Source organism: Podarcis pityusensis (assembly GCF_964106645.2).
Source record: "Podarcis pityusensis genome assembly, chromosome: 16".
NCBI lineage: Eukaryota > Metazoa > Chordata > Lepidosauria > Squamata > Lacertidae > Podarcis > Podarcis pityusensis.
The window spans coordinates 33594276-33621682 of NC_138041.1; the positions used below are offsets into that span (position 1 = coordinate 33594276).

The following is a 27407-nucleotide window of genomic DNA, read 5'->3' on the forward strand; positions in this document are numbered from 1 at the left end:
TAAGTCAATGGATTGCTGTCCTGTTTCAGTGTATGCTACAGCCCATTACTTCAGGCACAAAAATGAGCTCAACAAAAAGCAGAAACCACCATTATAAAGATTAAATCTAAAGCGGCCAGACAAAGTCATGATGACATGACTCCCTTTATCATCGTAAAAAAAACCCAGACAGAATTAATGTGACAAACTCAATGCCAAAACATTGTTCCTATGCAGTGATTACAAATCTTTTAAAAATGCCAAAGGGAATTGGATTTACATATTTCAGCTACATGATTAAAACTGCCAGTTTCTGAAGCACTGCAAGAGATGATATGTGCCAATTCATAAAGATGCTTTAGTCTCACAGACTCGCTGGCTATCACAGTTGAAAGGATACTTACATGTACTTTTGTCCCTCAAAAGAGGGTCTTGAAGTGTAACAAAAACCCCACCCTCCAAAAAACTAAGCTACTCCCACAGTTTTCAGAAAGCTGAGATTTTGTCAGCACCTAGTCAAGTTACTAATAAAGGTCTGAAAACTTGGGAGGTGCAATTTGCTTCTAAAGAGAGGCAGCCTTCTAGCACAGAGCAAGCCAAGTCATCTATAGAATGGAATGGTCGGGCTGTGGAAGTTCTGCCGCCTCTTCTCACACCCAAATGAGCCTAAGAGAGAACCACCAATAACGTGCTTCTAAGCTTGCACAGTGCAAGCTGAAATCTACAGTGTAGGTCCGGTGTATGTATTGCAAAAAAGAGACTGAGATAACAAAACGAACTTACATTTTTTCATAGAGGCACTTGCATCCAAGAAAGGGTGATGGAAAAATTCATCTGAAGAAAGAAAAAGGAAGAAAATGTAAATATCGATGTTTTACGAAGTTAGAGTTCAATCATGCAAAAAACCAAAAACCAAACAATGTTTAATTATCTTACTTGTTTAAGTAGGATTTGTATCCTGCTTTTGAGTCCTCAAAAAGCTCTTGGGTAATGTGCCAAGTCTAGCTTGAGAGCATTTAAAACAGTCCTGGCAATCTTCTTCAAGAGCCAAGCTATCAGGTACAGGACAGAGGACTTGAGAAAAGATTTTTAACCTATTGCCCTTCACTGTGGTTCCAAACTTGATCTGGGGAGGACTGAACATGGTATTTCTCCTCTACCACCCTGCTCACTAGCCTGCACGCAGTTCCTTCTTGCCTGTGGCTACCAGGCTTCCCCAGCCTTGGGTCCCTGGATGTGATTGGACTACAGTTGTCATCAGCCACAGCAAGCATGGCCCATGGTCAGGGATGGTGGATGCTGTAGTCCAACTTCAGCTGTGGACCCAAGGTTGGCAAAGGAAGGCTTAAATGCAAGACAGCACCAACATTCAGGAGTGGCATGTCTTTACTCCTCCAAGACCACAGAGTGTCTTGCTTTGAGGCATCCTACAGCCACCTGGGAAAAACCACAGACAGCTAGTTGACAGAAGCTTACCACCGCCCAACAAAACGGCATTATTAGGTCACCCTATTAGTTTAAAGTACAATGACCATATCCACCCCACCCCCCTCAAAAATAAATAAATCACAATGGTTTTGCTAAATCCGGCCATGCTTCATCTATAAATGTACAATTAAAACTGGGATCAGTTAATCCCTGGCCTTGATTTGGCCAGCTGCTTGGGGATGTTCTCTAAAGCCCAGTTTCATTGACAAACATAATCTGAAAGAATAACAGACGGCAAACCAATTAGGATTAAGCCGGGGTTGACAGCATGATGTCTGCAAAGGATCAGTGGTGCTGGGGGAGGAGAGGGGCTTGAATCAAACTTGAATGAAGAGAACAATCAGCAAAACTTTGCCATGCGAGATGCTGATACCTTAAAACAATGTCCACAAACCTCCTTCAAGCAAAGGGGTGCACTGAGCTATTGTCAACCCTCTGGGGGCACAGCCAAAGTGTGAAAGTCGGTGTGTCTGAAGTGTAAGGGCAGAGTCAATTTTATTAAAGGGCATCTCTTTCTTTGGTGTGGTTCTGGTCTGACTTGTTTACGAAGTGTCTCAGAAGGCAAAATTCCTTACCAAAGTCCATGCGGTCCTTGTGGTTCCGTTGCAAGAGTCCTAGCAGCAGCTGCCTCAAGTGGGCTGATGTCTCCCTTGGAATGCTTAAAAAGAAAAAAGAAAGAAATCTTATATTGTGCCACACAGGTGGTTGTTGTTGTTTTTATTTATTTTTAAAAGCTACTTTTATACTACTCTTACTAGAGATTCAAAGTATTTTACAAGATCAAACGCAGTACAATGAATGGTCATAAAACAACACACAAATGACAGATGCTAATTAAAAACGGGAAAATCAAAGGCAACCAGATGGGGTGAGGAGAAACCAGTTTAGCCAAAAGCTTGATGGAAGCATTAGCTTTTACAACTGCTTAATAATCTCAAGAAAAAGCACTTGGGCTCTATCTATAAGGCTTAGAAAACCTGATATTCTATCCTGCTGTGGGGATGGATCCAACAACCTTGTTGCCTGGATCTCGCTCAGTGCTGTCCATAGAGAAACTAAATGGAAGAGAAGCTACTCTGTCACCTAACTTGAGGGAAAATGCCATTTTTACTCCATTAGCTATGCTGGCTGGGGGAGATGGGAGATGGAATCCAACATCATCTGGAGGCACCACATTGGCTAACCCTTCCCTACTGGAAACCACAGGTACTTTTCCAATTCAGGTACCAAACTACCTTAAGCTTCCCTGCAGTGAACAGAACTAGTCCCTGCACACACAAAAAACTAGCTTTGCAAGGAGAAGGTTTTCATCTAACCTTCTTTCCAACATGTTCAATTTCAACACAAAGTGTCCCCCATTTTCTTTTTCACAACACTTGAAGCAGCAATTTGAAAAAAGCAAAAATGATCACACACACACACACACCCGCCAATCCTGGTAATATATACCAGGCAGAGACACATTCAGAAGAGAGAAGGGAGGGGGCAGAGGAAGGAAAAACCTGGCAGAGCAGTTTTAAAATTCTTGCACAGGCGAAACCAGGCCGTCTTGGCATTTGCTGTGTACACAACTTGGTGCCTGCCGCCTGTCAGGTTTGCTTGGAGAGGTCAGGTCAGGTAATGGCATATTCACGGCAAACATCCCAGATCTTTAAAACTAACACTACTCCACTTAGCCTGGCACGGCTCAGTCCCTTGCAGGCTTGCCCTCTCTCCCCACATTGATGCCTACTCAGAAATGTCTAAGTAAACAACTGTGTGCCAGGGGCTAATATTTGGGAAGCATTTCCAAACTGCTCTCTCTCTCTCTCTATCAACTTTCTGCTGAATTCCAATGCTGGGGAAAACAGTAAAACTGAAGGTGGGGGCACACATGCGAGAGGGAGGGAGGGAGGGAAGGAAGGAAGGAAGGAAGGAAGGAAGGAAGGAAGGAAGGAAGGAAGGAAGAAAGAAAGAAAGAAAGAAAGAAAGAAAGAAAGAAAGAAAGAAAGAAAGAAAAAGAAAAGGGCTAGTATGGAAAACTACAGGACATTCCTTAGAGCTCTCTTGCCTAGTGCAAAACAGGAGCTGTTGCGCAGGGGCACCTTCTGAAAAATGATCTAGGTTTTCTACGAAATCCACAGCCCTCTTTTACAGGCACTTCCTAGAAATCATAAAGCAACAGCAGCTGCAAGTAACGTCTGATCCGGGCGGGTCAACAAACAGGAATTTTCCAGCTTGGCTGGCTGGGATGTTCACGTGAGAAGCAGTGCTGCAGGCACGTGGAATGTCAGGACAGGAAGTGCTGGGCACTTTGAAGGCTGCGTGGTCCTCCTTAAGGACAGCTGCATCAAAACACCAGGTGGTAAGGCAGAGGGATTAAGACCTGTCTCCCAAATCAGGTAAAAAAATCCCATCAAGTCCCAACATTGCAGGAACACAGAAGCTGCATTTTTCACAACTCAGGCTATTTCTCCACCTAGCACAAATACTGCAGGATTGGAAAACTAGTAACCTTCATAGGCTGCTAGAGCCCAGCTCCCATCATCCTTGACCACTGACCACACTGGCTGGGGCTTGTAGAAGTCCAACCATGTATGAAAGGCCCCCAGTCCCTGGTTTACTGTGAGTGGCAGACAAAAACGGTCTTTTGCATCACTAGCTGCCTGGTCCTTTTGTTGATGATGCATTACTTGCTTTCACAAACAGGGCATGGAATCCCAGCATTATGTATTGCAGAAGCACACCGCCTCCGAATGAGGATGCTCCTTTCAGTGAAAATAGTTGAAAGCCGGTAATAATCTCACCCTCTCCTGTCCTCTCCAAGACCATAAATATATTAAGATCACGAGATGCAAAACCAGGAAGCCTTCAGTTCAAATTTCTACCCCTGCTCAAGTTCTTTGGTAGCTGTATGCAAGCCACCAATAAATAGTTTAGGGATACCTGGCCTGCCTTATAGGGCTGGTGCAAGACAGGGGTGAGGAACATGTGGGGTGCACCGTGGGTTGTTGGACTACAACTCCCATCATCCCTGACCATCACCCATGCTGGCTGGCTGGGGCTGATGGGGAATCCACCAACATTTGGAAGGCTGGCTGGAGGGACGAATAGTCTGCAATGGTGTAAGACGGTTGCTTCACGGATTGTTATCTTCTCTGCAAAAACTAGCCACAATGGCTCATAACGGAAAGGCACAAATGCAGTTTTTCCTTCCCAAGAGAACACAAGACATGTTGTGCATCCTGTCCCGCTAACAGTTTCTGTTAGGTGGTGGGTTGACATAGCAGCCGGCACAGCGATTTCTTCAAGTAGCTCTTTATTATGGTAAGCTGGAATAGAACTGACTGCGAACAGCTCAGCCGGCCTGTATTTATAGGCAGCCGGCTGTCAACATTGTAACCACAACAGCCCAGAGTTCCCGCCTAAAATAACTGCCGCGGACCTGAGTGAAAACTATCTACAGACCTGAGTGAAAACTATATACAGTATCCCCCTGTTGGCCCAGGGTGAAACTACACTACATAACACCCCTCCCCACCGAGATAAGGCGTTAGTTACAATCGTAATGGTTTCCTTATATACAGCACTACGCGTAATGGTTCAATTAAGCACAAAAGCATATCGGTTACATTTCCCATACTTAGACCAACAGTGATACCTGTCCAACAACATAGTCCTTTAAATAAGTTGGGCGCTTGGAAACTCTGCCAGACCGCCGGGGACTGGTAGCCAAGTCCGGAGGGCCACACAGTTCTCGCTGAGGCTGTGGTGCGACCCTAGGTGGTGTTGGAACCAACTCCCCTGGATCCGCTGCTGTGGGTGGAGCCTCCGCAAGTGGAGTGGTCTGAGTCTGTTCTGAAACGGCTTGGTTCGGCTCCACGCTGGCAGTTTGTGAGGGAGGTGTAGGTGGGGCCTCGCCATCTGTACGTGTCTCTTCTGGAGCCGCAAGCGCAGTTGGGGGCACCTCGGTAGTGTCCAAGTCCCCAACCCTGCGCCTAAGCTGGTCTATGTGCCGTCGCCACAAGCGTCCGTCTTCGAGTGCCACCTGGTACGAGCGAGGTCCAGTGACTCCCACTACTGTGGCTGGCACCCAAGGGATGTCCCCCACATAGTTCCGGGCAAAGACCTGGTTTCCTGGGACAAATGACCGTGGTGCGTTGGCACAGCCTGGGGGTTCAGCCACGGCAAAGTCTGGGTGTAGCCGGTCGAGCGGTGACCTGAGGCGGCGGCCCATAAGCAGTTCAGCAGGACTCCTCCCTGTGGCCGCATGAGGGGTGATGTGTTGCACGAACAAGTATTCGGCGACCCGCTCATGCCAGTCTCCCCGGTCCAGGCGCGCCAGTGCCTCTTTTGTCGAGCGCACCATTCTTTCCGCTTGCCCGTTGCTGGATGGATGAAAAGGTGCCGTTAGGGCATGGCGGATGCCCAGTCCCAAAAGATACCGCTCAAACGTGCCTGACGTGAACTGCGGTCCGTTGTCAGAGACAAGGACATCAGGACACCCATGCGTTGCAAACAGGCCTCGCAGCACCCGGATGACAGCTTCGGTAGTGGTGGAGGGCATCAGGGCGACCTCCAGCCATTTGGAATAGGCGTCCACCACTACCATAAAGGTCCGGCCGTGAAAGGGGCCAGCCAGATCGATGTGCACCCTCGACCAGGGTGTCTTTGGCGTCTCCCAGGTGTGTCCCTTAGCTGCCGGTGGTGCAGGCCTCGACTCCTGGCACGCTTGACAGGCGGACACCCAGGCAGTGATGGCATCGTCCATATTAGGCCACCAGACGTAACACCGAGCCAACGCCTTCATTTTGACAATTCCCGGGTGGCCAACGTGCAGAGCCTCCAGGACGCGCTGACGGAGTCCCTGGGGAATCACGACGCGGTCTCCCCACAGCAGGCAGCCACGATGAGCTGAGAGTTCATGTTGTCTGGTTGCGAAGGGCTGGAACTCCGATGCAAAAGGCCCTTGTGGCCACCCCCTCCACACCCAGTTGAGCACCCGGCTGATGGTGCGATCCTGGGCAGATGCGGAGGCCACAGTGGCAGCCGATACAGGCGCTGCCGGAAGATCCTCAATCAGAAGGAGCGATGAAGCTGGAGCCGGGTCTTCCACAAATGCTGGAAGAGGGCAACGGCTGAGGGCGTCGGCATGGCCCATCGATTTCCCCGGGCGATGGATGAGCCGGTAGTGGTAGGCAGCCAGGAAAACAGTCCATCGCAGCATGCGTGGTGAGAGGACCGGTGGAGTTGGACGATCACCGGCGAGGAGGCCCAGGAGTGGCTTGTGGTCAGTGATGAGGTCAAAAGTCCTGCCATAGAGGTATTCATGGAACCTCTTCACTCCAGCCACAAGTGCCAATGCCTCCTTGTCGAGCTGGCTGTAATTCCGTTCCGTTGGAGATAGTGTCCTGGAAAAGTAGGCGAGCGGTGCTTCTCTTCCATCTGGAAAACGGTGACTAAGGACAGCACCGATGCCAAAAGGTGAGGCGTCGCAGGCAAGGACCAGCGGCCTGGATTCACTGTACTGTACCAGCACACTGTCTGAAGAAAGGAGAGCCTTGACCGCGTTGAAGGCCGCCGTCTCCCGATGACCCCAGGCCCAAGGCGTCTTAGTGCTAAGGAGTCGGTGAAGAGGCTCAGCCACTGTGGCTTTGTGGGGCAGGAACATGTTATAAAAGTTCAGCAGCCCCAGGAATGCCTGCAACTCCGTTTTGTTCTTTGGGGTGGGGGCCTGCTGGATAGCGCGGATCTTGGATGTGGTTGGATGAAGACCGGAGGCATCGATAAGATAGCCCAGGAACTCTACCTGTGGAACGGCGATCTGGCACTTCTCCCTCTTTACCTTGAGCCCGGCCTCCTGGAACCTGGTCAGCACGGCACGGAGGCGCTCGAACAGCTGCTGGTGTGAGTCTGCAGACACCAAGACGTCATCAAAATATGGTACCACGCCCGGAAGCCCTTGCAGGAGACGCTCCATAAGGCTTTGGAAGATGCCAGGAGCCACACTCACCCCGAACTGCAACCGGCGGCAACGGAAAGCCCCCCCGGTGGGTGACGATCGTCTGGGCTTCAGCAGTGGCATCATCGACTGGCAGTTGTTGATAGGCTTGGGCAAGGTCCAGCTTAGCGAAGACCTTACCCTCACCCAGGGAATGCAGCAGGTGTTGGACAACAGGAACCGGATAAGCGTGCTGCTGAAGTGCCTTGTTGATCGTGCACTTGTAGTCAGCGCAGATTCTCACCGACCCATCTGGCTTGACAGGCGTGACGATGGGGGTTTCCCACTTTGCGTGGTCAACCGGCTCCAAAACTCCTTGGGCGATCAGTTTGTCCAGTTGTTCATCCACCTTAGCCTTGAGAGCAAAGGGAACCCGGCGTGGCTTTAGCTTGATGGGGGCGACTTGTGGATCAAGGCTAAAGGAGATGGGCGTACCTGTATATTGGCCCAAGGTGCCGTCAAAAACCTCGGCAAAGTCTTTGACCAGACCCTCAGTCTCTGCGTTAGAGATGCAGTTGATGCCGGTGACTTCCAGGCCGAGGGCATCAAACCAGTCTAGCCCTAGGAGGCTTGGCCGCTGACCTTCGACCACCACCAACCGGAGCAGGCCCGAAAAATCCTTGAAGGCGATCCGGAACCGGCCAACGCCTACCACGGGAATGTCGTTTCCCTGGTAGTCTCTCAGGTGTACGCGGTGAGAGTCGAGTTGCCTTTTGGACACTCTGGGTACCAGTCTTTTGATGGTGCTCCATGACACGATGGACAGGGCAGACCCGGTGTCGATCTCCATGTCACATGGAGCTCCTTCAATGAGCACCGTGACGTTCAGCTTGCGTCGCGTAGGCGAGTCGGTTTGGCCAATCGTGGTTCCAGACGGGCAGCGGCAGTTGGTGAGAGCGAAACAACTTTCCTTGGCAGACTGGAGTGAAGACTTGGACTTGCGAATCGATGAAGGGGGGGTGTCAGACGGAGCCGATCGGCAGACCTTAGCGATGTGGCCCCTTCTGGAACACTTCCTACAGATGGCGTCTCTGAATCGACACTTGGCACGGGAATGGTTGCCTCCGCAGCCAGCACATTCCGGTTGGCCCTTGGACTTCTGTTGGAACTTCCTGCGCTCCCGCTTTGTCTGGTGCACGTCATCGTCTTCACTGGAGGATGCCTCCTCACTGCTGGCCTTTTCATGATGCACCGGAACTGGCTCCCTAGCAAGACGCGGGCTGCTGGACTTGCGGATCTCCTGGGCGGAGCGTTCAGCAGCTTCTGAGGCCACAGCCTCCTCAATGGCTTTCTGTAGCGTGAGGTCTGGCTTGGCTAGGAGGCGCCGTTGCAGATGGATGTCCCGGACCCCGCAGACGATTCGATCCATCAGGGCATCGTCTAAGTCTCGGAACTCACAGTGCATTGCAGCCTGTCGCAGGGCGGTGGTGTAGTTGTTGATTGACTCCCCCTCTGCCTGGTTCCGGTGGTAGAACGCATGGCGGGCAGCAATCTTGGACGGCTTTGGTGCGTAGTGGTTGCGGAGCTTCTCTTGGATCGTGTCCCATGGTGTTGCCTGGACTGCTTCAGGCGCAACCAACGCTCGGGCCGTCTCAAACACCTCAGGCCCACAGAGGCTGAGGAATAGGCCCCGCTTCCGCTCCTGTGATACTTCTGTCAGCTCGTTGGCTTGGAGGTAGCAGTCGAACCGAGCGAGGTAGGAGTCCCATGATTCAGAGGCTGGCGCAAACGGCGGTAGAGGCACAAGTGAAGCCATGATTCCGATGCCGGCGTGAAGGGCGATGGATGGAACACAGTGCTCTAGCCAGAACAGTCAGCTCTGAATTGGTTCTGCCCAGTGATTTCGCTCAGTGATTTCGCTCTGTGATTCAGCTCAGTGATTCAGCTCAGTTCAGAGGCTGGCCGCATCTGGCTGTGCTCTGATGTCCATCGATCCCATCCTCGTCGCCAGTGTTAGGTGGTGGGTTGACATAGCAGCCGGCACAGCGATTTCTTCAAGTAGCTCTTTATTATGGTAAGCTGGAATAGAACTGACTGCGAACAGCTCAGCCGGCCTGTATTTATAGGCAGCCGGCTGTCAACATTGTAACCACAACAGCCCAGAGTTCCCGCCTAAAATAACTGCCGCGGACCTGAGTGAAAACTATCTACAGACCTGAGTGAAAACTATATACAGTATCCCCCTGTTGGCCCAGGGTGAAACTACACTACATAACACCTTCCAATGTGGATGAATAGCAGCCCTTGGGATTCCAAACAGGAAGACTTGGACTTTTTATCCATGCAGTGAAACCAATGCCTGAACCTGAGCCCAAGCAGGTTCGTACATGACGGTAAACACTTTTGGGCACCTGCCAAAATCTAGGTCCTTTCCCCAGTTTGAACATGCATAGGATTTGAATGGACTCTGTGTGCGCTACTGCTGTTTTAAACTGTGTTGGTGTAGAAAGCCTTGTGCAACTTGAGACCAGAATACCAGTTGTTCCCTCCCGGTGATATGGAAGTCCGCCTCGCTTATAGCTATCAGGAATGCACCTCCACTGTACCATTTTTAGCGCCTACTAAAAATGTTTTTTGTTCAGATACCCAGATATCTAGAATCCTGATGTGTCTTCAGTTCATTGCCATTTTTAGTTTTTTGAACGTTTTAAACAGTTGTTACAAGTAATTTTATTGTTTTATTCTTTTCGTAAACTGCTTTGAAGCTTGTTTGTATATAAATTTTATGAAATAAGTAAAATTTGCATTTAATGTTCCCAGCCCTAAGAGGTGCTGCACCTCCTCTATAGCAAAGATTTGGCAAACTTCATTGCTTTTGACTTCCAGACATCTTTCTAAACCAGACATCAGGCCTATGCAGCTATTTAAAATTTTCTTGAGAGGCCAGTCCTTTTAAAGATATTTCTGTACTGCATTTTTTTAAAAAAATGTTGCTATACAGTACACCATGGGTAGGGAAACTAAGGCCCAGGGGATGGATCCGGCCCAATCGCCTTCTAAATCTGGCCTGCGGATGGTCTGGGAATCAGCGGTTTTTACATGAATAGAATGTGTCCTTTTATTTAAAATGCATCTCTGGGTTGTTTGTGGGGCACAGGAATTCGTTCATTTTTATTTTTTTTTCAAAATACAGTCCAGCCCCCCACAAGGTCTGAGGGACAGTGGACCGGGCCCCTGCTGAAAAAGTTTGCTGACCCCTGCTATACACCATCCTGATGTTTTGCGATAGGGCATTGTATAAATGGTACAGTGTTGGTTTTTATACGTGCAAATGTTTTAACTAATTCATATATGTAACAGTTTTATTATATTGTAATTCATTTTGAGTTCTCATTTTAAAAGGATTTATAAATGAAATTAACACTAGCACATAGGTAACGGCTGATATTGAGTGCACTGTCCACTTTGCTCCTCTTTACTAGCACACACAAGAAACGAATCCCAATCCACTTGAACCTAGGATCATGGTTTGGTTTGACTCCCAACAAACCATGGTTTGTTCTTAAGTGACTGCTCACGGCTTACTGGCTCTAAAAAGTTTGGATATCAGGCTAAGTCATGTACTAAGCAGGAAGGAGCAAAGTGGTCAGAACTGATTTACTGGGCCAGTGACTTAAAGTGCAAGGAAATTTATTCCTGTCCACGCACATCTGAAATAGGTCTTGGACGTCACATTCTGGGTTGTGTGATATGTATTCAGCTCCTACTTGCAACCCTAATTTAATTATTCTCACTGCAGAGGACATAAATAGCTTTGTTTATCTGCTGCTCCCCACCCTCCTACCCCACCCCTTCCTTCATACAGCTTCTAGGCATATTACACAGCCAAGAAACAGGGAGAGCCCACAGCAAACCCAGGGGTCACGTCGAAGCCCTCAAAAAGAGCTGACAAACAGGCCGTCTCCGTTCCACACCCAGTTCATCTGACATTTCCAGTCTCTGCTGAACAGTGTTGTTTCCTAGTCACCTTGTTTAAAAACAAAAGCATGCCGCCCAAAGCGTTATGGGTAGGCAAGCCAGCTTATTCAAAGGGAGAAGGCGAGCACAAGCTATTTCACACCATCTGATTAAAATAGCACGCCCTTTTGGATCAAAGCCAAGAGCACGGGCTTCCCCGCCTCAGAATGGCATTCACCTGTGTCAGCAAATCTTAGGCTTGAAATGGCATGCTACGTGAGACAAGGGGGTGCCACCAAAATAGCGTCCCCAGGTTGAGGCTCCCTCCTTCTCCACGCAGTTTTGCATCACTTGTAGGGGAATGGTGATGTAAATGAGGGTCCTGGGGTGGGGCTGAGGGGAAAAAGCACAGGGTCTTGAGGCAAGGCCCCCCACCCCAGTAACACCAACCTAGGGGATAGTGGCTGGCTTGCTCAGTGTACAAGCAGGGAGGAACAGAGGGACCAAGACTGGCATGCTTGCAGGAAACTATTAACTTTGTTTTACTGCTATGTGCAAACTGGGCCAGTAAATAAAGTGTATAGAGAGATTTAATCATGTGAGACAGATGTTAAGTTTCAAACACAGTATTGCAGCAATAATGCTTCAAGCTACTAGCTGCAACCCTGAAAACTTAAAGCACCTATAATGGCATCAGCTTCCATGGGCTAGAGTCAAATGCAGGAAAGATTATTGAATGATGTGTGTGCGCACAGTTATGCAGGTATACAAACAGGTATGCAGGCATACAAGCAGAAGTTTGTATGGAAATCATATGGAAATTGCTGGGCAGGAAATTGTAAGCCGTGAGGTCAGAAGGAAATGATGCATAAAAAGTATAGATTGTGCTAATTACATTAAATCTTAAATGAATGTAAAGAGCTTAAATGCATGCAAAGGGCTGGTGATGCAAATTTTATTGTAATTATCTGTATGTTTTATATATATCTTTTAATTCTATTACTGTTTAATTGCTTCTTAATGACTGTTTTTTCTACATTTTAGGCTGCTTCTATTTTATATGTAAGCCGCCTTGAGTCGCTGTCTGGGAAAAATGCAGGATGTAAATAAATATAGTATGTAAAATAAGCACACTGGCTCATTCACAAAGCGATGTTGACGTTAACACAAACATCCTGGCCTGGCACTGCACTGAGAAGCTGAATCAAACGCCCACAGTGAAATTAAAAGCTTGGTTATCTCTTTTTAAGACCAGAAATTGTGTGAAGAAAATGAAACTTGCAGCATGATGATGGCACAACAGTGGGGCGGCATAGGAGGATATCTCAAACCCAGGGATGCAATTTGCCAGCGACATCCCTATGTTTCACACACACAATATATTTTCATGGCACTAAAGTGGCTAAAACTAAGAGAAGCTCCTTCTCCCAACCTTTAGGCTTCAGAAGTATACTGAATCCTGCAAGGAGCGTGGCCTGCACCCCTCACAAGGGACACCTAGGAATCAAATCTAGGGATCGGATGGGTTGAAGGAGGTTCAAGCCTCGAACTGCCTGAATTCTGGCATTGCGGTGAGCTATGTTGTAACGGAAGTGAATCTAGGCAAGTCTCACATCTCTGCACTCTTCCCCGGTCACTCTCCTAACATGCCCGTGAGTTTTTGCTTCCAATTTCAACTAACCACACTTTAGCACTGCATCCAAACTTCAAACTGTGGCTAACTGTAACTATGTCTTGCTCCAACAGGTTAGCTTCATTTGAAGCTGGCTTCGTTCAAAGAAACCAAGTTAAAAATAGCCACAGTTTGTTAAGTATGGACAACATGATGAGCTACAGGGTTAATTAAAAATGGAACTGAAAGCTTGTACATTCTTCCTTGAGCCTGCGGTCTAGGAGGAGAACAAAAAGCTCACCAAGGCTCATTCGCGTCACAACAACCCATGGTTTACTGTGACACCCAAACACTGTCAGTGGTTCGTCCACTGTGGAACACTTAAGCTTTGCAGAGGATTCTGGCAAGTATCCTACAGTGAACCCTGGTTCACACACAATGACTAGGCCCAAACAGACTGGGCAGTCACCTTCACAAGAGGTATGAGTGTACATCCAGGAAGACGATAGCAAAAGGAAATTTCTTCACTACTACCATGGTTTCAGAGCGCTGTGTAACCCCAGGATTCACAAACACAGTTTGAATAGCAATGCGTTGGGGGGTTTCAACATAGCTGGGAAATCCTTGCTTACTTGAAGCACATCCTGCAGAGTTGTCTTTCTCCTACAACCATGAAAACCAACAGATTCCTCAGATCACCATTTCATGTGAAACGAACCAGAAATCAGTCTGGTTTCCAAGAACGGTCAAACACTTAATTCAGCGTTTCTCTAACTTGGTTCCCCAGCTGTTGTTCGACTACAGCTCCCATCATCCCTGACCACTGGTCCTGCTACCTAGGGATGATGGGAGTTGTAGCCCAACAACAGCTGGGAGGAACCATGTTTGAGAAACACTAATTCATTCATAACACTCTCTTAGCCAGTTACTGGAAATGGCAGGTGGATCCACCACCAACCCTGGCCAAAAAATTAGAATAAAATGAAATCCAGCTCTCCAGTGATAAAAGCCATCACACTAGAAGGAATTCAAAGCTCCTGTACAGTATTAATGAAGCTCAGCTGTTTCAAAAAGTAGTCTGACCCCTGCAATGAAGGAATTGCAGCTAAGGAATCCCTGTCAGATAGCCATCAATTAGAACAGTTTAGGTGCTATAGGCATATAATGAGTGAATTAATGAGTGAATAGTAATACTACTAATAATGTTGGCAGCCCCAGTTCCCACCCTGGAATTCCCAGTGATGAGACAGTTGGTCTCATAGAATTATAGAGTTGGAAGGGACCCCAAGGGTCATCCAGTCCAACCCCCAGCAACGCAGGAGTCCCAGCTAAAGCATCCATGAGAGATAGCCATCGACCCTCTGCTTAAAAGCCTCCAAGGAAGGAGAGTCCACCACCTCCCGAGGGAGACAGTTCCACTGTTGAACAGCTCTTACTGTCAGAAAGTTTTTCCGTATGCCTAGTCAGAATCTCCTTTCTTGTAACTGAAAGCCACTGGTTCGAGTCCTACCCTCCAGATCAGGGGAAAACAAGCATGCTCCCTCTTCTGTGTCCCCTCTCAGCCTCTGCTGTCTAGGAATGATGAATGCTAACCCACAACCACACAGAGTTCTCCCTGAGATAATGGTTATAAAATGCTATATTATAGGTATAAGGGTTTGGACCTGTTTTCATCAGGGATGGCGCGAATGACACTTGGGTGAAAGGGACATATTTTGCTAAGCTCAGCTGGGGATGTTTTTGCCTGTTAAAGCTGTCCAAGCCTCCTCCCTCCCTCAAAAAGAATGAAGCAATTGCGAAAAAGAATCTGCTTGGATTGTTTTTGTTCTCCTGGACGGGGTCAACCGAGGTAACCAAGTTTCAGCTTGCCAGCCTCTGGGCTCTGTCATTCCAGGCTAACAGACGGAGGAAGCAGGTTGCCAAGTTATTTCTAAACATGCCCAGCTGAGAGCACAAGGGGACAGGTGTTGAGAAGAGTAGAGCATGTGGCAGTGAAGTTCGAGGGAGAGAGAAAGCAGAGAATAGCAGCACCGAAAGAATGCTTACTTGGGCATGAGCATCTTGTTTTTCTCATAGAAGAGCCGAAGGTCTTGAGGGCTGCTTGCCTGTGAAGGAGTAGGAGAAAGAGGAGAAGGATGATCAGCAAATTCATACAGCCATCTGGAACCCTATCTATCTATCATCTATCAATCTATCTATATCGCACAAGCAATCTCTTTTTTACAAAAACATGTAACAAGCTTTATTAATAGTCTTCCAATACATTACATATATATAGTACATCTCTTAAAGTAAATTGAAATTTCAATCATGTACACAAAAAAAGAGAAAAAAACCCATATACTTATCTTTTCTTACATAATTATGAACCTTAAGCTTCAGCTGTATTTATGCTACTTTTTATGCGATTATTAACAAAAAATATTAACAAAAAATATCATAAAGACTTTGGACTTCGTCAATTCCCGTTGTATGATTTTATTCTAATAGTGAATGTACCTACCATTATCAATCTATTCTTTATATATTCTCTAATACAGTTTTACAGCAATTCGTACTGTTGCTCTTTCTCATATATTTCTTTATCCAAGGTCAATTAAATGCTGCCATAGACGAAAAACCTATGGTATATTTTTGTACATATCTCTTTTATTTATCCTATCCGATCTCAATTCTCCAAAAGCCTGGTTCTTCTGCGGCTAAAGCAGTGCCATCTCCAAACACAACTGAGGAGGGACTCAGATGTTTACAGAGGTGCACAATCGCACACATGCTAAAAATTTTTTTTTAGCGGAAAACCCTCAATGGTGCAATCTCCTACCACCAAAGAATAAAGTGCTCAGTAAGGACTTAACATGGTTACTTGGCAAAGGATGCAGATGGGGGGATGGGGGGAAATGAAAGGAGAATTAGCTGGGCTACAGCCCAGAACGGGCTCTTTGCACATTAACGTTCTGTTGTTATACTGAATCTTTCCTTTAAAAAATTATAAGCCCCCAAATTTTATCATCTGAGGGCTGCCTCAAGTTAAAACTGTGCTCTAAAAGAAGCTGCACCTTGGAAGGATGTGTAAATTATGAAAATCAAGCATATATTTGCATGTTTAGTTGTATCCAGGTACACTAGTGGCCAAAATTGTGGAAACCTTTTGAAAAAAGTGTATTTCCGAGGTTTGATGGCTCATAACACATGATTGGCTCTCTAAACCATGGGTAGGCAAACTAAGGCCCAGGGGCCAGAGGCGGCCCAATCACCTTCTAAATCCGGCCAGCGGATGGTCCGGGAACCAGCGGTTTTTACATGAGTAAATGTGTCCTTTTATTTAAAATGCATCTCTGGGTTATTTGTGGGGCATAGGAATTCGTTCCTCTCCCCCCCCCCCCAAAAAAAAATAGTCCAGCCCCCCACAAGGTCTGAGGTACAGTGGAAAAAGTTTGCTGACCCCTGCTCTAAACACTCTTGCTCACTGGCTACATTCAAATGAAGGAAACCTACTGCAAATCAACCCAAGCAAGTTGTGCTTCCTTTTTCTGGTTATTTGGCTATAACTTTTGATAGAATACAGATAATTGAAGAAACTTTGTTGCATTACATTCTTCATTAAATTATCTTTCCATTGATATATAATTTTATGGTAGTACTCCAAAAAAAGTGGTGTTATGAGCCATCAAACCTCAGAAATATGCTTTTTCCAAAAAGTTTCCACAATTTTGGCCTCTAGTGTACATTCTGCTAATGGTGTGTGGAGGAGGGCAGGAAAAGAGTAAGGAAAGTCCAGTCACTAGAAATCCACTTTGATCCCCATCAGGCTTCACACCCTGCACCAGACATAATTCACATACTTGGACTTTACAGCCCTGAGGACTAGGAGCTTCTGTTCTTTAAAAAAAGGAATCCTTTGGGTGCCAAATGCTGAAACCAAAGCTAAATTTCCCCAGGGTGAATTCCAAAACATACATATCCCAGATACTTTTAGTGATACTTTTATTTTTAATTGTTATTTTTGTAGCGCCCTTGGAAGTTTATTGAGAGGTAGTATATTAATTAGTCTACAGTTATTACTCAAAATAAGCACATTCATTGTTTTACACTACTACTTCCATGCTAGAGTCCCTGTTCATTTTTACAATTAAAAATGCATTATTATTATTCATTAAATTTATAATCAGCCCTTCATCCGCGGATATCAGGGTGGTTTACAAAAAATGAAGAACACACATTATAAGTAGTCTTCCCCCAAGAAGTGGGTGGGGAGCTTTGGCAGTGGTGAGTAAAACTTTAGTAAGGTCTACAGGGGGTCAGGGTCAAGGAAATGGGTAAATTAAAAACAGATAAAAATAAGTAAGCTAAATCCTATAAATCTCGTACAGTACTTCATTTAAAAAAAATTAAACTACAAAAGGCCCCAAACACATTCTTACAAAAACATGACAGCAAAAAAGGGGAAACATAAATATACCAACTCTAGAAGACAAGAGGATTAACTGACCAAGAGCCACATGTGAAAAGGGGATAATAGTTGATGTTAAAAACACAATTCACCAGGACACAATCTTCCTCCATGCCCAGAATATTGCCCCCTTGGCAGGTATCACTATCGCCAAGTGCAGCCTCAGCCAGGGACCCCAAACACCACCTTTTTTCAAAACAAGATGCTCTTCAGTGAAGCTAAAATGCTTACAAACCAAAAAGGAGATTGAGAGAGAGTTCAAAACACAAAATGAGGGGCAGGGGGAGAAAGAAAACAGGTGGAAGCTGTTGCTGCTGCAACCAAGCCAGAGACTGGCTGGGCAGCTGGCCCCACAATAATAGCAGCAAATGCTTGTAAAGTGTTCACCTAACACCACAGAACAGCACCCACCATTACAAAACATGACCTGAGCCGCTTGGCTGGGTGAGACAGAAGCTAAAGCTCAATTAAGGAAAGCCTGAAGAATGGGACAGTCAATTCAATTGCATGATCTCACTCTCTTCCACTCCTCTCACAAGTGGGTTCTCTCCTCCAACTCCAGGTTGCAAAAACCACACATTGTCATGAAGTTCAAAATATGGCAACTTATGCTTAGTGCTAACCCCCAAATCCAGTGCAGGGAATTGGAGGCAATCACCACTGCCAAGAGTCATTGCGTCTGCAATCCTAAAGCACACTTACTAGAGGGTAAGCCCCATTCAATATAGTGGAATTTGCTTCTGGAGTAAACCTGGACTGTGCTGTGACAGTCCATGCACTAGGGATGGACTACAACTCCCATCATCCCTGACCATTGGCCATAATGACTGGGGCTGATGGGAGTTAGGAGCCCAACAGCATGTGCAGGTTTCTCATTCCTGCTCCAAACCCTAGTCTGGAAGTTAACGCTATCTTAAGTTTGCCCAACTCAGATGGTCACTGCAAAAAACTATGGTTATTGCAACCAAGAAACAGAAGAACAAATCTGCAAGAGGGGAGCAGGAGGCAGGCTGTGTAAAAATCCTGGCATTGTTTTGAAGGATTTTCCAAACTGATCCTGAGTTGTGTACTGAGGATATCAGAGGATAGCAGAGTTAAGGCAGCCCTGTTTAGGGAAGTTTTTAATGTTCAATGTTTTATCATATTTTAAATATTCTGTTGGTAGCCGCCGAGAGTGGCTGGGGAAACCCAGCCAGATGGGTGGGGTATAAATAACAAATTATCTATTATTATTATTATTATTATTATTATTATTATTATTCATCTCCAGTCAGCCCTGAAATTCAAGAAGTAGCCCTGGGTGAACCCACAGGTCTTAGCATAACTTGCCTCACAGGTTTATTCAGAGAATAAAAATTACATATTCCTGAGGTTATTGGGGAGAGGGATATAAATTAAATAAATTTCAAAATGAAAGGCAAGCTTTAGGGGCAAGACAGATTAATTTCTTCTGTCTCTCTGTACATACTCCAGTATTTCCAACTCCTGCACCCTAATATGCCAGGGTTGGCCAATCATAACTGCAAAACCGGTGATATTAAGGAGTCAGTGTGTAAGACAAGAAACATGGCTTATATGTTTACACAAATATTAGAATGAGTATATTAACTATGCTTTCGTTCCTCATCGTCATTAAAAAGCCCTTCAGTGGCATGCCTTGGGGGGGGGGGGCAGGGTCGGAAATTGAATTAACAACTCAATAAACTGTCATCCAATCTGTTTACAAGGATTATGGATCCCATTAATCTCATCCCTGTTAGGGTCCATTGTTTTAATTTAGAGACACTGGTGAGCACAAAAAGCTCCTTAAAATTAAAATAAAATGACCTGTCAGACATCTGGCTATTATTTAGGATGGGGGGGGTAAACATGGTGGGTGTCACGCAGCACAAGTATGGAAGTGTGTTTCTTTATTTTAAAAGGGGGGGGGGACCATGCTACACATTATAAGGTGGCAGACTATGCTCTTTTCTCTCTTCCCATTAATGTGGAATCTATGTGTGCCTTTTGCTGTCACCGCTTCACATTGTCAGCTGCCAATAGAGCATGGAAACACCCAACCTGATGACATTAAATAAAGAGTAACTGGGTGGATGCAGATGTTACAGGAGAGCAGGAGGATATGGCTCATGGAGACCATTTTCAGTAGCAGCCATGGGCTGGGCGGTGCTCTTTCCTTTAAAGCCCTAAACGGCCTCGGCCCAGTATGCCCCATCATCTTGCCCGGACACGGAGGTCCAGCTCCGATGGCCTTCTGGCGGTTCCCTCCCTGCGAGAAGCAAGGTTACAGGGAACCAGGCAGAGGGCCTTCTCGGTAGTGGCGCCCTGTGGAACGCCCTTTCATCAGATGTCAAGGAAATAAGCAACTATCTGACTTTTAGAAGACATCTGAAGGCAGCCCTGTTTAGGGAAGTTTTTAATGTTGTTGTTGTTGTTGTTGTTGTTGTTGCTGCTGTTGAAGAAGTGAGGTACTTCTTTCAACTGTTGATTATCAGTCGTGAGAGCCTCTCCTGTACTTAAAATGGCTGAGCCTTGCTTGGGAGAGAGAAGGAACAAGGGAAGGGACACATTTATTTTAGTTGATTTAAAATTTGGGCTTAAAGAGAGATGGACTGTCAGCTCACATCCATTCAGATGGAAAAATACTGCCAGCAGGTTTCATATGCTTTGGAAGTATAAAGACAGCTGCAACTCGCCCCTTACAACTTACAGGACAGGCTTTCAAAAAGCTAGGCACACCCTTGCAATAGTTTTGCAAAGGCCATGTTGCCGCCGTTCCCACATCCCCCTGATAACTGGATCCTCGTGCACACATATTGCACCTGCCAGACATCACTGCAAGGCACCAGGAAGCCTTGTGCCAGCTCAAATGCAAGGAGGACCATTTGAGAGCAAGGAATCTATATCTTGTTACAGAGGGTGCTGGATGTAACAAGATACAAATACATTTCCCTATTGATCCTTAAGACTGGGAGGGGGGAGTTTCAAAAAGGGATTTTTGCAGGTTCTCCCTTGAGAACTTAAGGAAAGCCCTGCCCGCTTGAAGTCTTAAAGTACATCTACTGCAGCTTCCCATTCAAGGAAATCTTGGCTAAGCCAGGAGTCACCAACCATTTTGGACTAGTGGGCACATTTTGAATTCTGATAGTGAGCTGGGGGTGCCAGTCACAAAATGGCTACCAGGGGGGAGCATGGCATAATTTAAAAATTAGAGGGATAGCCACTCCTGACAACCTTAGGCTTAACATGGAAAATCAGCTATATCCAGCTGGTCCTGGCTACTGAGATATCACACACACATACACGCTGTTGTCATAACAGGAAGCATTCCTCAGCACCAGGAAAAATATACAAGGCGCCAACACCACTCTCATTTCACAGAAATTACTTAGAAAGTAAATGCACATTTTCTTCCATAACTTTCTTTCTAGGAGAGCTAGAGACTTTTGTCAAAATGACAGATCAAGAGTCTGAGGCACCGGTCCAGGAATAACGTGGTGCTGGGCTGGTGACCTGTGGGATAAGCAGTGTTTCCAAGAAGCTTTAGTAAACCCCCACCCCACTGCCGCCATCTATTTGTCCCCCAACACCTATTAATTGAAGGGACACAGTCTCTCAATCTGTATTTTTTGCTTTGCTCCCGTGATCAACTGGCCACCTTTGCTGAACATTTTAGACAACCATTTTCAACGGGCTGCTGGATTAACTTGTTTCAAACCCTTTTATTAGCTGCCAAGATCACTGCTTTCCACTGTGGGGTCAGAACAATTACTCCTATAATCAAGAATGGCTAATTAAGCGATGAGAGATTGCCAAAAATGGACAAGGTTCTGGGTAAGATCTGGACAGAAGAAACAGACGGGGATCGTTCTACATGACAAAGCTCAAGCATTATATAAAAGCTCAGGAAAGGCAAAATATACAAAATACCTTTATAAAGGAAACAACTGAAGTTTATGCCCATAATATTTACCCCCCCCCCTTCTTTTTTTGTTAGCCAAGACAGATTCTCAATGTATTATTATTCTGGAATGATAAATAAATTATTCCGGAATGATAAATCAAGATGAGGAATCCGGATGTGCCCTTCTCAGTATAATGAGTGTTTTGTGCTTTTCAGTGTCCATTTTGGGGTCTGCTTGTTTTTTTAAAAAAGAATGTTTTTGTGTATGCATGTTTGCATAAAAGTAAGTAATAAAATATAACCATATGAAGACGCAAACTGAGGACGTTCGGAAGCATGCAAACCTATCAGCTTTGCATTATTATTACCCACTGTCACTGCTTCTTTGCACAGACAGCAGTTCTCTTCCAGAACTTGGCCCAACTCTGCACCCTTTCTGTTTTCTGTTTTGTCTGATCAGCACAACTCCAGACACCAACTGTGTTGACACAGATTGAAGGATTATCAACCCACGGGCCTACACCTACTCCAAATGCCCTGGGCAGAAAGGAATTCCAGCGATGGACCAATGCAGCGATGCATAAACATAAAGCAGCTTAACAGTAGAAAAAATGACCTCTGATAACAAGAACCATCGTGTGTTATATTCACACGGAGCTGTTCCAAGAGCTCACCAAGGATGGTGCACAGTGGAGGCTGTGGGGGCCACTCACCTATCAACCTCATTCTACCCTCAGTCAGCCCCCACCTGCATGCCCTTTTTCTTAGAAGCAGTACAAGGGGGCAGGACTGCTTATCTGTTTCCTCCTGCTGTTTCAGCATTGTCCTTGTAGAACTCGGCAGGGAGAAGGATGAGGCCAAAGCTGGAGTTAGTTGGGTCAGGCCTCAACTACGGTTGGTCCCCCCTGCTTTCCGTCCCAATCGGCACCAGTCGCCATTACTTAAACATACTGAGCTGGTGTAGCAAGTGGGATTAAGAGTACGAACCAGGAAGTCTCTAGGTGTAAATCTTGCCTTAGAAAGGAGAGAAGGGAAGTCACTGATCTAGGAAAGGAAAGACCTCAAAAAGTGGTCTGGCTGGAAGTTGCATCACCACTTAGCATGGGCCTAATTAATCTGGTTCTCCCAAATTAATTATTGTATCAGACCCGAAAGTCCCAGACACCTCTCAGTTATTATTAAAAATCACGCCCACATGAAAACTCCAATTCTAGTTTCTCAAGGCTGGAAGAGAACTGCTGTTGTGCAAGTCAAAACATCTTCAAGATCTGCAAAAACTTGACTGCACTACTTTATTATGTTTTTAAAAAGAATATTTGCTTAGGAAGACCTTTGAAGATCTCCTGTTATCTTTAGAATGCTCCAGGGGGCCCTTGCAACTCATTTTACTACTTAATTAACAAAAACAATTGAAGAAAAACCACACAAAATCCCACTTCCTCCTCTCCCTCCTGCTCCAGATGACCTCTCTCACGATCAAGATATAAAGAGCAATCCCGGGGCAGGGTGGAGCCAGGAATGGTAGGAGGCAGCACATTTAAATATGTACACCCCAAGCATCTTTGTAAAACCTGGGGTTAGGAACACACAGACAAGGAGACTAGAAAAGTTAAGTCTTGTTTGTGATCACTATTTGAGCTTTGCCCACCACAAAAAAAGGAGCATTGGGGGGAAATCATCTAAGAGAGGAAGCAGCTTTTTAAAAAGTACTGAATGTTATAACGTGGTTGCCGCCACGCTAGATTTTCTAGAAAGCTTGCCAAATCAGTTTTATCCTTCCTAGCCAGGTCCTTTCTGTCTATGGCAATCATACTGGCAGCTGGTATCACTCGCTTGCTTGCTGAAGCCGAAACTTTGGGAGGTCCACAAATCTTAGCTGGCCTTGGGATCCAGCCAAAATGTATGCTTGCCACACACACAGCCTGCAGACAAAGGGGCAAAGGATGTGCTCAATGTTACACCATGCTCAAAGCTTGAAGCGATGGGGAGCAAGAAGCCCCTGCCCTCCTCAGCTGGGGTACTAGAAGGCAGGGGGAAAGATGGCTCATCCCTCTTGCACAGAGTCTCACAAAACACATCAGGTAGTTTTGATCCTCTTTCCAAGTGCTTAGGACACCATCAGGCAGATTTCCTGCTCTTCTCCATGTTCGGCAGTACAGCAATTCTCCCTGAGGTTGAACTTGCCGTGCTCAAAAGAATACTTGCACACCCTTGATTATTCTCTACACCCATTCTTTCCCCCCCCCCCCAATAATTTTTATTAAGTTTCCATTTGCCAAATTAAACATATCATACCAATTAGTCCAAATTATATCAATACACATCATGAAGTCCAAATGTTTTCCAAATTAAGAATTTTTTTTGTGGGGGGTACCCATGCTCCTCAATCGTCAAGAATCCAAAGATCCAAATTCGCTCTACACCGATTCTTAAGTCTCTCAGAGCAGAATGGGTAACACTTCCTGGTTAACTATCCCTCACGCAGTGATAAGAGGTAGCTGGTAAAGTCAGCTACAGAATGCAAGCATAAAGCTGAGCATAATCTGATTGCAAAATCAAGCATTGCCTTTCAAAAACATCCAGAACACAGTGGACAGATTGTTAGGCCGACCTTGGTGGAACAGCCCAAAACCTTTTGCTGCAGAGACAGAAAAGCCAATGGCACATGAACACACAGACACAGACACAAGGGTCAAAGCCAGTCAAGTTATTTTGGCAACTGAGGCAGAAGATTCACAAGTGCCTCTCCCACTTCCTGGCAGTAAAAATAAATTCAAGCAATGATCATCCAAAATCAACTGCCTAAGGCAGCTGCCTCATTTTGCATAATGGTTGGGCTGGCCCTCTGTATTGAACAGATTACTAAACTACTTAAGAGATATTACTCAGTACTTCTGGTTTGTTTCTGGGCAGTGTTGGTGTTGACCTACAAAAGCTCCAATGCCCAAGGCAAGGTTATCGGAAGGCTTGCCTTCTCCTGTAAGAACCTGCTGAGGACATCAAAAGGCCTGTCTTCAGAAACAGGTGGGTGGCTACCAGAGACAGGCTTTAACTGTGGCAGCATGTGGGGTTTCCCCCTCTACTTTTCTTACCTACTGATTCATTCCACTGCTGCTACATCTGAGGGGAAAGCGGTTGGGCTCAGAGAGTGGAGGAGGAGCTGGTATTGATTTTAGGGTTTGCTCGTTTTCATTTCGTATTTTTATATTCTGATGCAAGCCACTCTGGAAAGCTGCATTATCCAGAGGAGATGTGAACGTATTTTAAATGGGAAAAGGCTTTCTAAAACCTTTTCTCCCAAAACGGTGCAGAGGAGGATGGCATTAAAAGTCAAGAGTGGGAGAAAGAAAGTGTCCTGTTTCAGTCCTTGCACAGCGGATGGTGCCTCCTACCTGGGCAGGAAGTTCTATAGTCTACCCCAGGGGTCGGCAACCTGCAGCCCATGGGCCACAAGCAGCCCACGGGGGTCGTTTAAACAGCCCACAAGCTGCCTCCGAACCAAGCTGCCCGCTCGGCGAGTCCCCATGTGCTGAGCTAAACCAGCATAGTGCGGAGTAAAGACTCACTTCCGCGGTGCTGGAAATCGTGTCTGCGCAGATGCCAGAAATCGATCCGGCCCACGAAGCGATCTCCGTGGGAGTGAACCAGCTCAGGCGAGGTAAACCTTGCTGACCCCTGCTCTACCCCATACAGTTGCTAATCCCCAAAGAAGCTTCCCCTCAGGCCAATGGCCTGCCCAGACAGTTGCAAACTGGGAAAGAGGCACTAATCGCAGCTACTTGACCCCAATCTCCTCACACTTGGTTTCATTTTTCTCCAAGTACAGCAAGGGAAGAATCGCCCTGGGATCTTTGGATGAAGGGCGACATACAGATTCAATAAACAGAGTAAATGAAATGAAGGAAGAAAAACAGTGCTACCATCCACCGAGACTTGTGGCATTTGTAACAGACGGCTTGTGTCCTTCAGAAGGCCAAACCCAAAGTTTCTCCCCATGTGACATGGATGATGCTCAAGTTGGAGGCTGGAATTCTTTTTTTCAACGAAAACAACCTCTGAGGAGAGGCAGGTGAGCAATCCAGAAGGCCTAATGAGCAGCCATGAAACTAAACCACAAAGGTAACTCACCTGGAAGGGGGCTTTTCCAGTCAGACACTGGTAAATGATGGTGCCAATACTCCACAGGTCAGCTTTGGCGTCATAGTGTTGGGACATAATGACTTCTGGGGCCTGCAATAGGAGAAGAAAGGGAACATTACATTTTGTTTTAATGCCTCAGCTTCTGATTTATTTTATTTTATTTTTAAAACCTTTTTCTTGGTAACTGTGAAAGAAAGTGAGTCCCTTTGGAGTCTCCCTTTCCAAACAGCATGCATAAGCATACACACACACACACACACACACACACACACGCCAAGATTCCACAAAAGAGATTAGAGATTTTGTTCCCAGCTCAGAACGATGTAGTTATACAGGCATGGAGAAGGTTATTTCATAACTCTAATCAGGTTAATTCAGGCGTGATTTTGCTTTAATGAGATAAAGAAACTAACACCTTATCTCCTGACCTGCTGGAGATGGGGGGGGGGGAGGTCCATGCCCTTCTCATGCATGCATGTTTCTGTTTGTGAAAATATATAATACACATTTGCATATACAGAGCCATAGCGGGGGGGGGGGGGGGCCTGGGGATGCTAATCAGGGTTTTTGTCCTGGGTGAAGCCTCCAAAGGGGCGTTATTGATGCTCCCAGCCTCTGTATGTGTGTACGCAAATGTGGGTGCCAAATTGGGTCTTTGACCTGGGTGAAATAAAGCCTATTTTCACTCGTCATATGTACTTGCATCCATTATGTATCTGCATTCTGTATTACAAGGGTAGCCAACACAGTGCTTTCCAGATGATACTGGACTACAACTCCCATCATCCCTGGCCATTGGACTATGCTAGCTGGGGCTGATGGCAGTTGTAGTCTAACAACATTTGGAGGTCATCACATGGGCTAACTCATGTTCTATTGCAGGGGTAGGAAACCTAAGGCCTTCCCAGTCCAGCCTGCGAATGGTCCGGGAATCAGCGTGTTTTTACATGAGTAGAATGTGTGCTTTTATTTAAAACGCACCTCTGGGTTATTAGTGGGGCATAGGAATTCATTCATTTTTTCCCTACAAAATATAATCCGGCCCACCACATGGTCTGAGAGACAGTGGACCGGCCCACGGCTGAAAAAGGTTGCTAACCCCTGTTCTATTGCACACACACATAAGTCACCACACTAAGCAAACTTCTCCCCTAAAAAACTAAAACCAATGTGCACACATGTTTGGAAAACAGCAGCATCTTTTACCACCTGCCACCCAGGTGAACAAGAGAGTCAAGCCAGGACAGGTAACACCAGACTTCACAACCTGAATGACAATCTACAACAAGCTTCCCAAGAATATGGCCTACTACAAAGGAGAGTGTGAGGACAGCTTCCAGGGATGGCGGAGAAAGCTCCCCAAAGTCTGGCAACCACCCCTAGGCCTTGGCAGTGAAAAACCCACAGTCAGCTCCCTGCTTTAGGGCTGCACCAGATGAGGGCAAACAGACCAGTCTGCATAAACCTAGACTTGTCCTGATCACACAGAGTAACGGGGGGGGGGGGGGATGGGGCCCAATATTTATTACAGAACTCCCCACCTCCCCCTGAATAATCTCTTTGCAATTCCTCCCATGCATATTCCCCACTTCAAACAAGATCCAAGCAAATTTGGCTGTGAGAAAGAGTGGAACAAAAGCTGCAGTGGGTTTTTTTCTAAGTGTGGGTGGGTGGGTGGTATCCTTCCTTATAGAGTCTGGATGTATCCCTCTGGATACATAAGCTTCAGGATGTGAACGCGGCAAACCCGGAAGTATTTTTCCAGGTTTCACCCCGCACGCATGTGCAGAAGCGGTCCTCCGGTTGCGAATTCCTTGGGATGCGGCCGGACCTCCAGAATGGATCCTGTTCGCAACCGGAGGTGCCGCTGTATTTCTTACACTTTTATTCCACCCTTGTCCCAAGGAGCTCCAAGAAGTCCACCATTTCATTCCCACCATAAGCCAGTGCTTCCATT

The 27407-nt window shown here is 46.3% G+C and overlaps 2 protein-coding genes across 3 annotated transcripts in view; both read right to left on the bottom strand.

Annotated features, from left to right (window-relative positions):
• Positions 1 to 27407, bottom strand: part of ULK1 (unc-51 like autophagy activating kinase 1) — a 120471-nt gene that overhangs the window by 41914 nt on the left and 51150 nt on the right. For both annotated transcript variants that reach the window (XM_080985084.1, XM_080985085.1), the window contains 4 exons: positions 25439 to 25540; positions 15003 to 15061; positions 2043 to 2125; positions 763 to 813 (listed from right to left, as the gene is read on the bottom strand). In XM_080985084.1, coding sequence (XP_080841210.1) covers positions 763 to 813; positions 2043 to 2125; positions 15003 to 15061; positions 25439 to 25540 — 295 coding nt within the window. The remainder of the gene's footprint in view (positions 1 to 762; positions 814 to 2042; positions 2126 to 15002; positions 15062 to 25438; positions 25541 to 27407) is intronic.
• The window catches only part of MMP17 (matrix metallopeptidase 17), a 288088-nt gene that overhangs the window by 7769 nt on the left and 252912 nt on the right, over positions 1 to 27407 (bottom strand). The window lies entirely within an intron of this gene.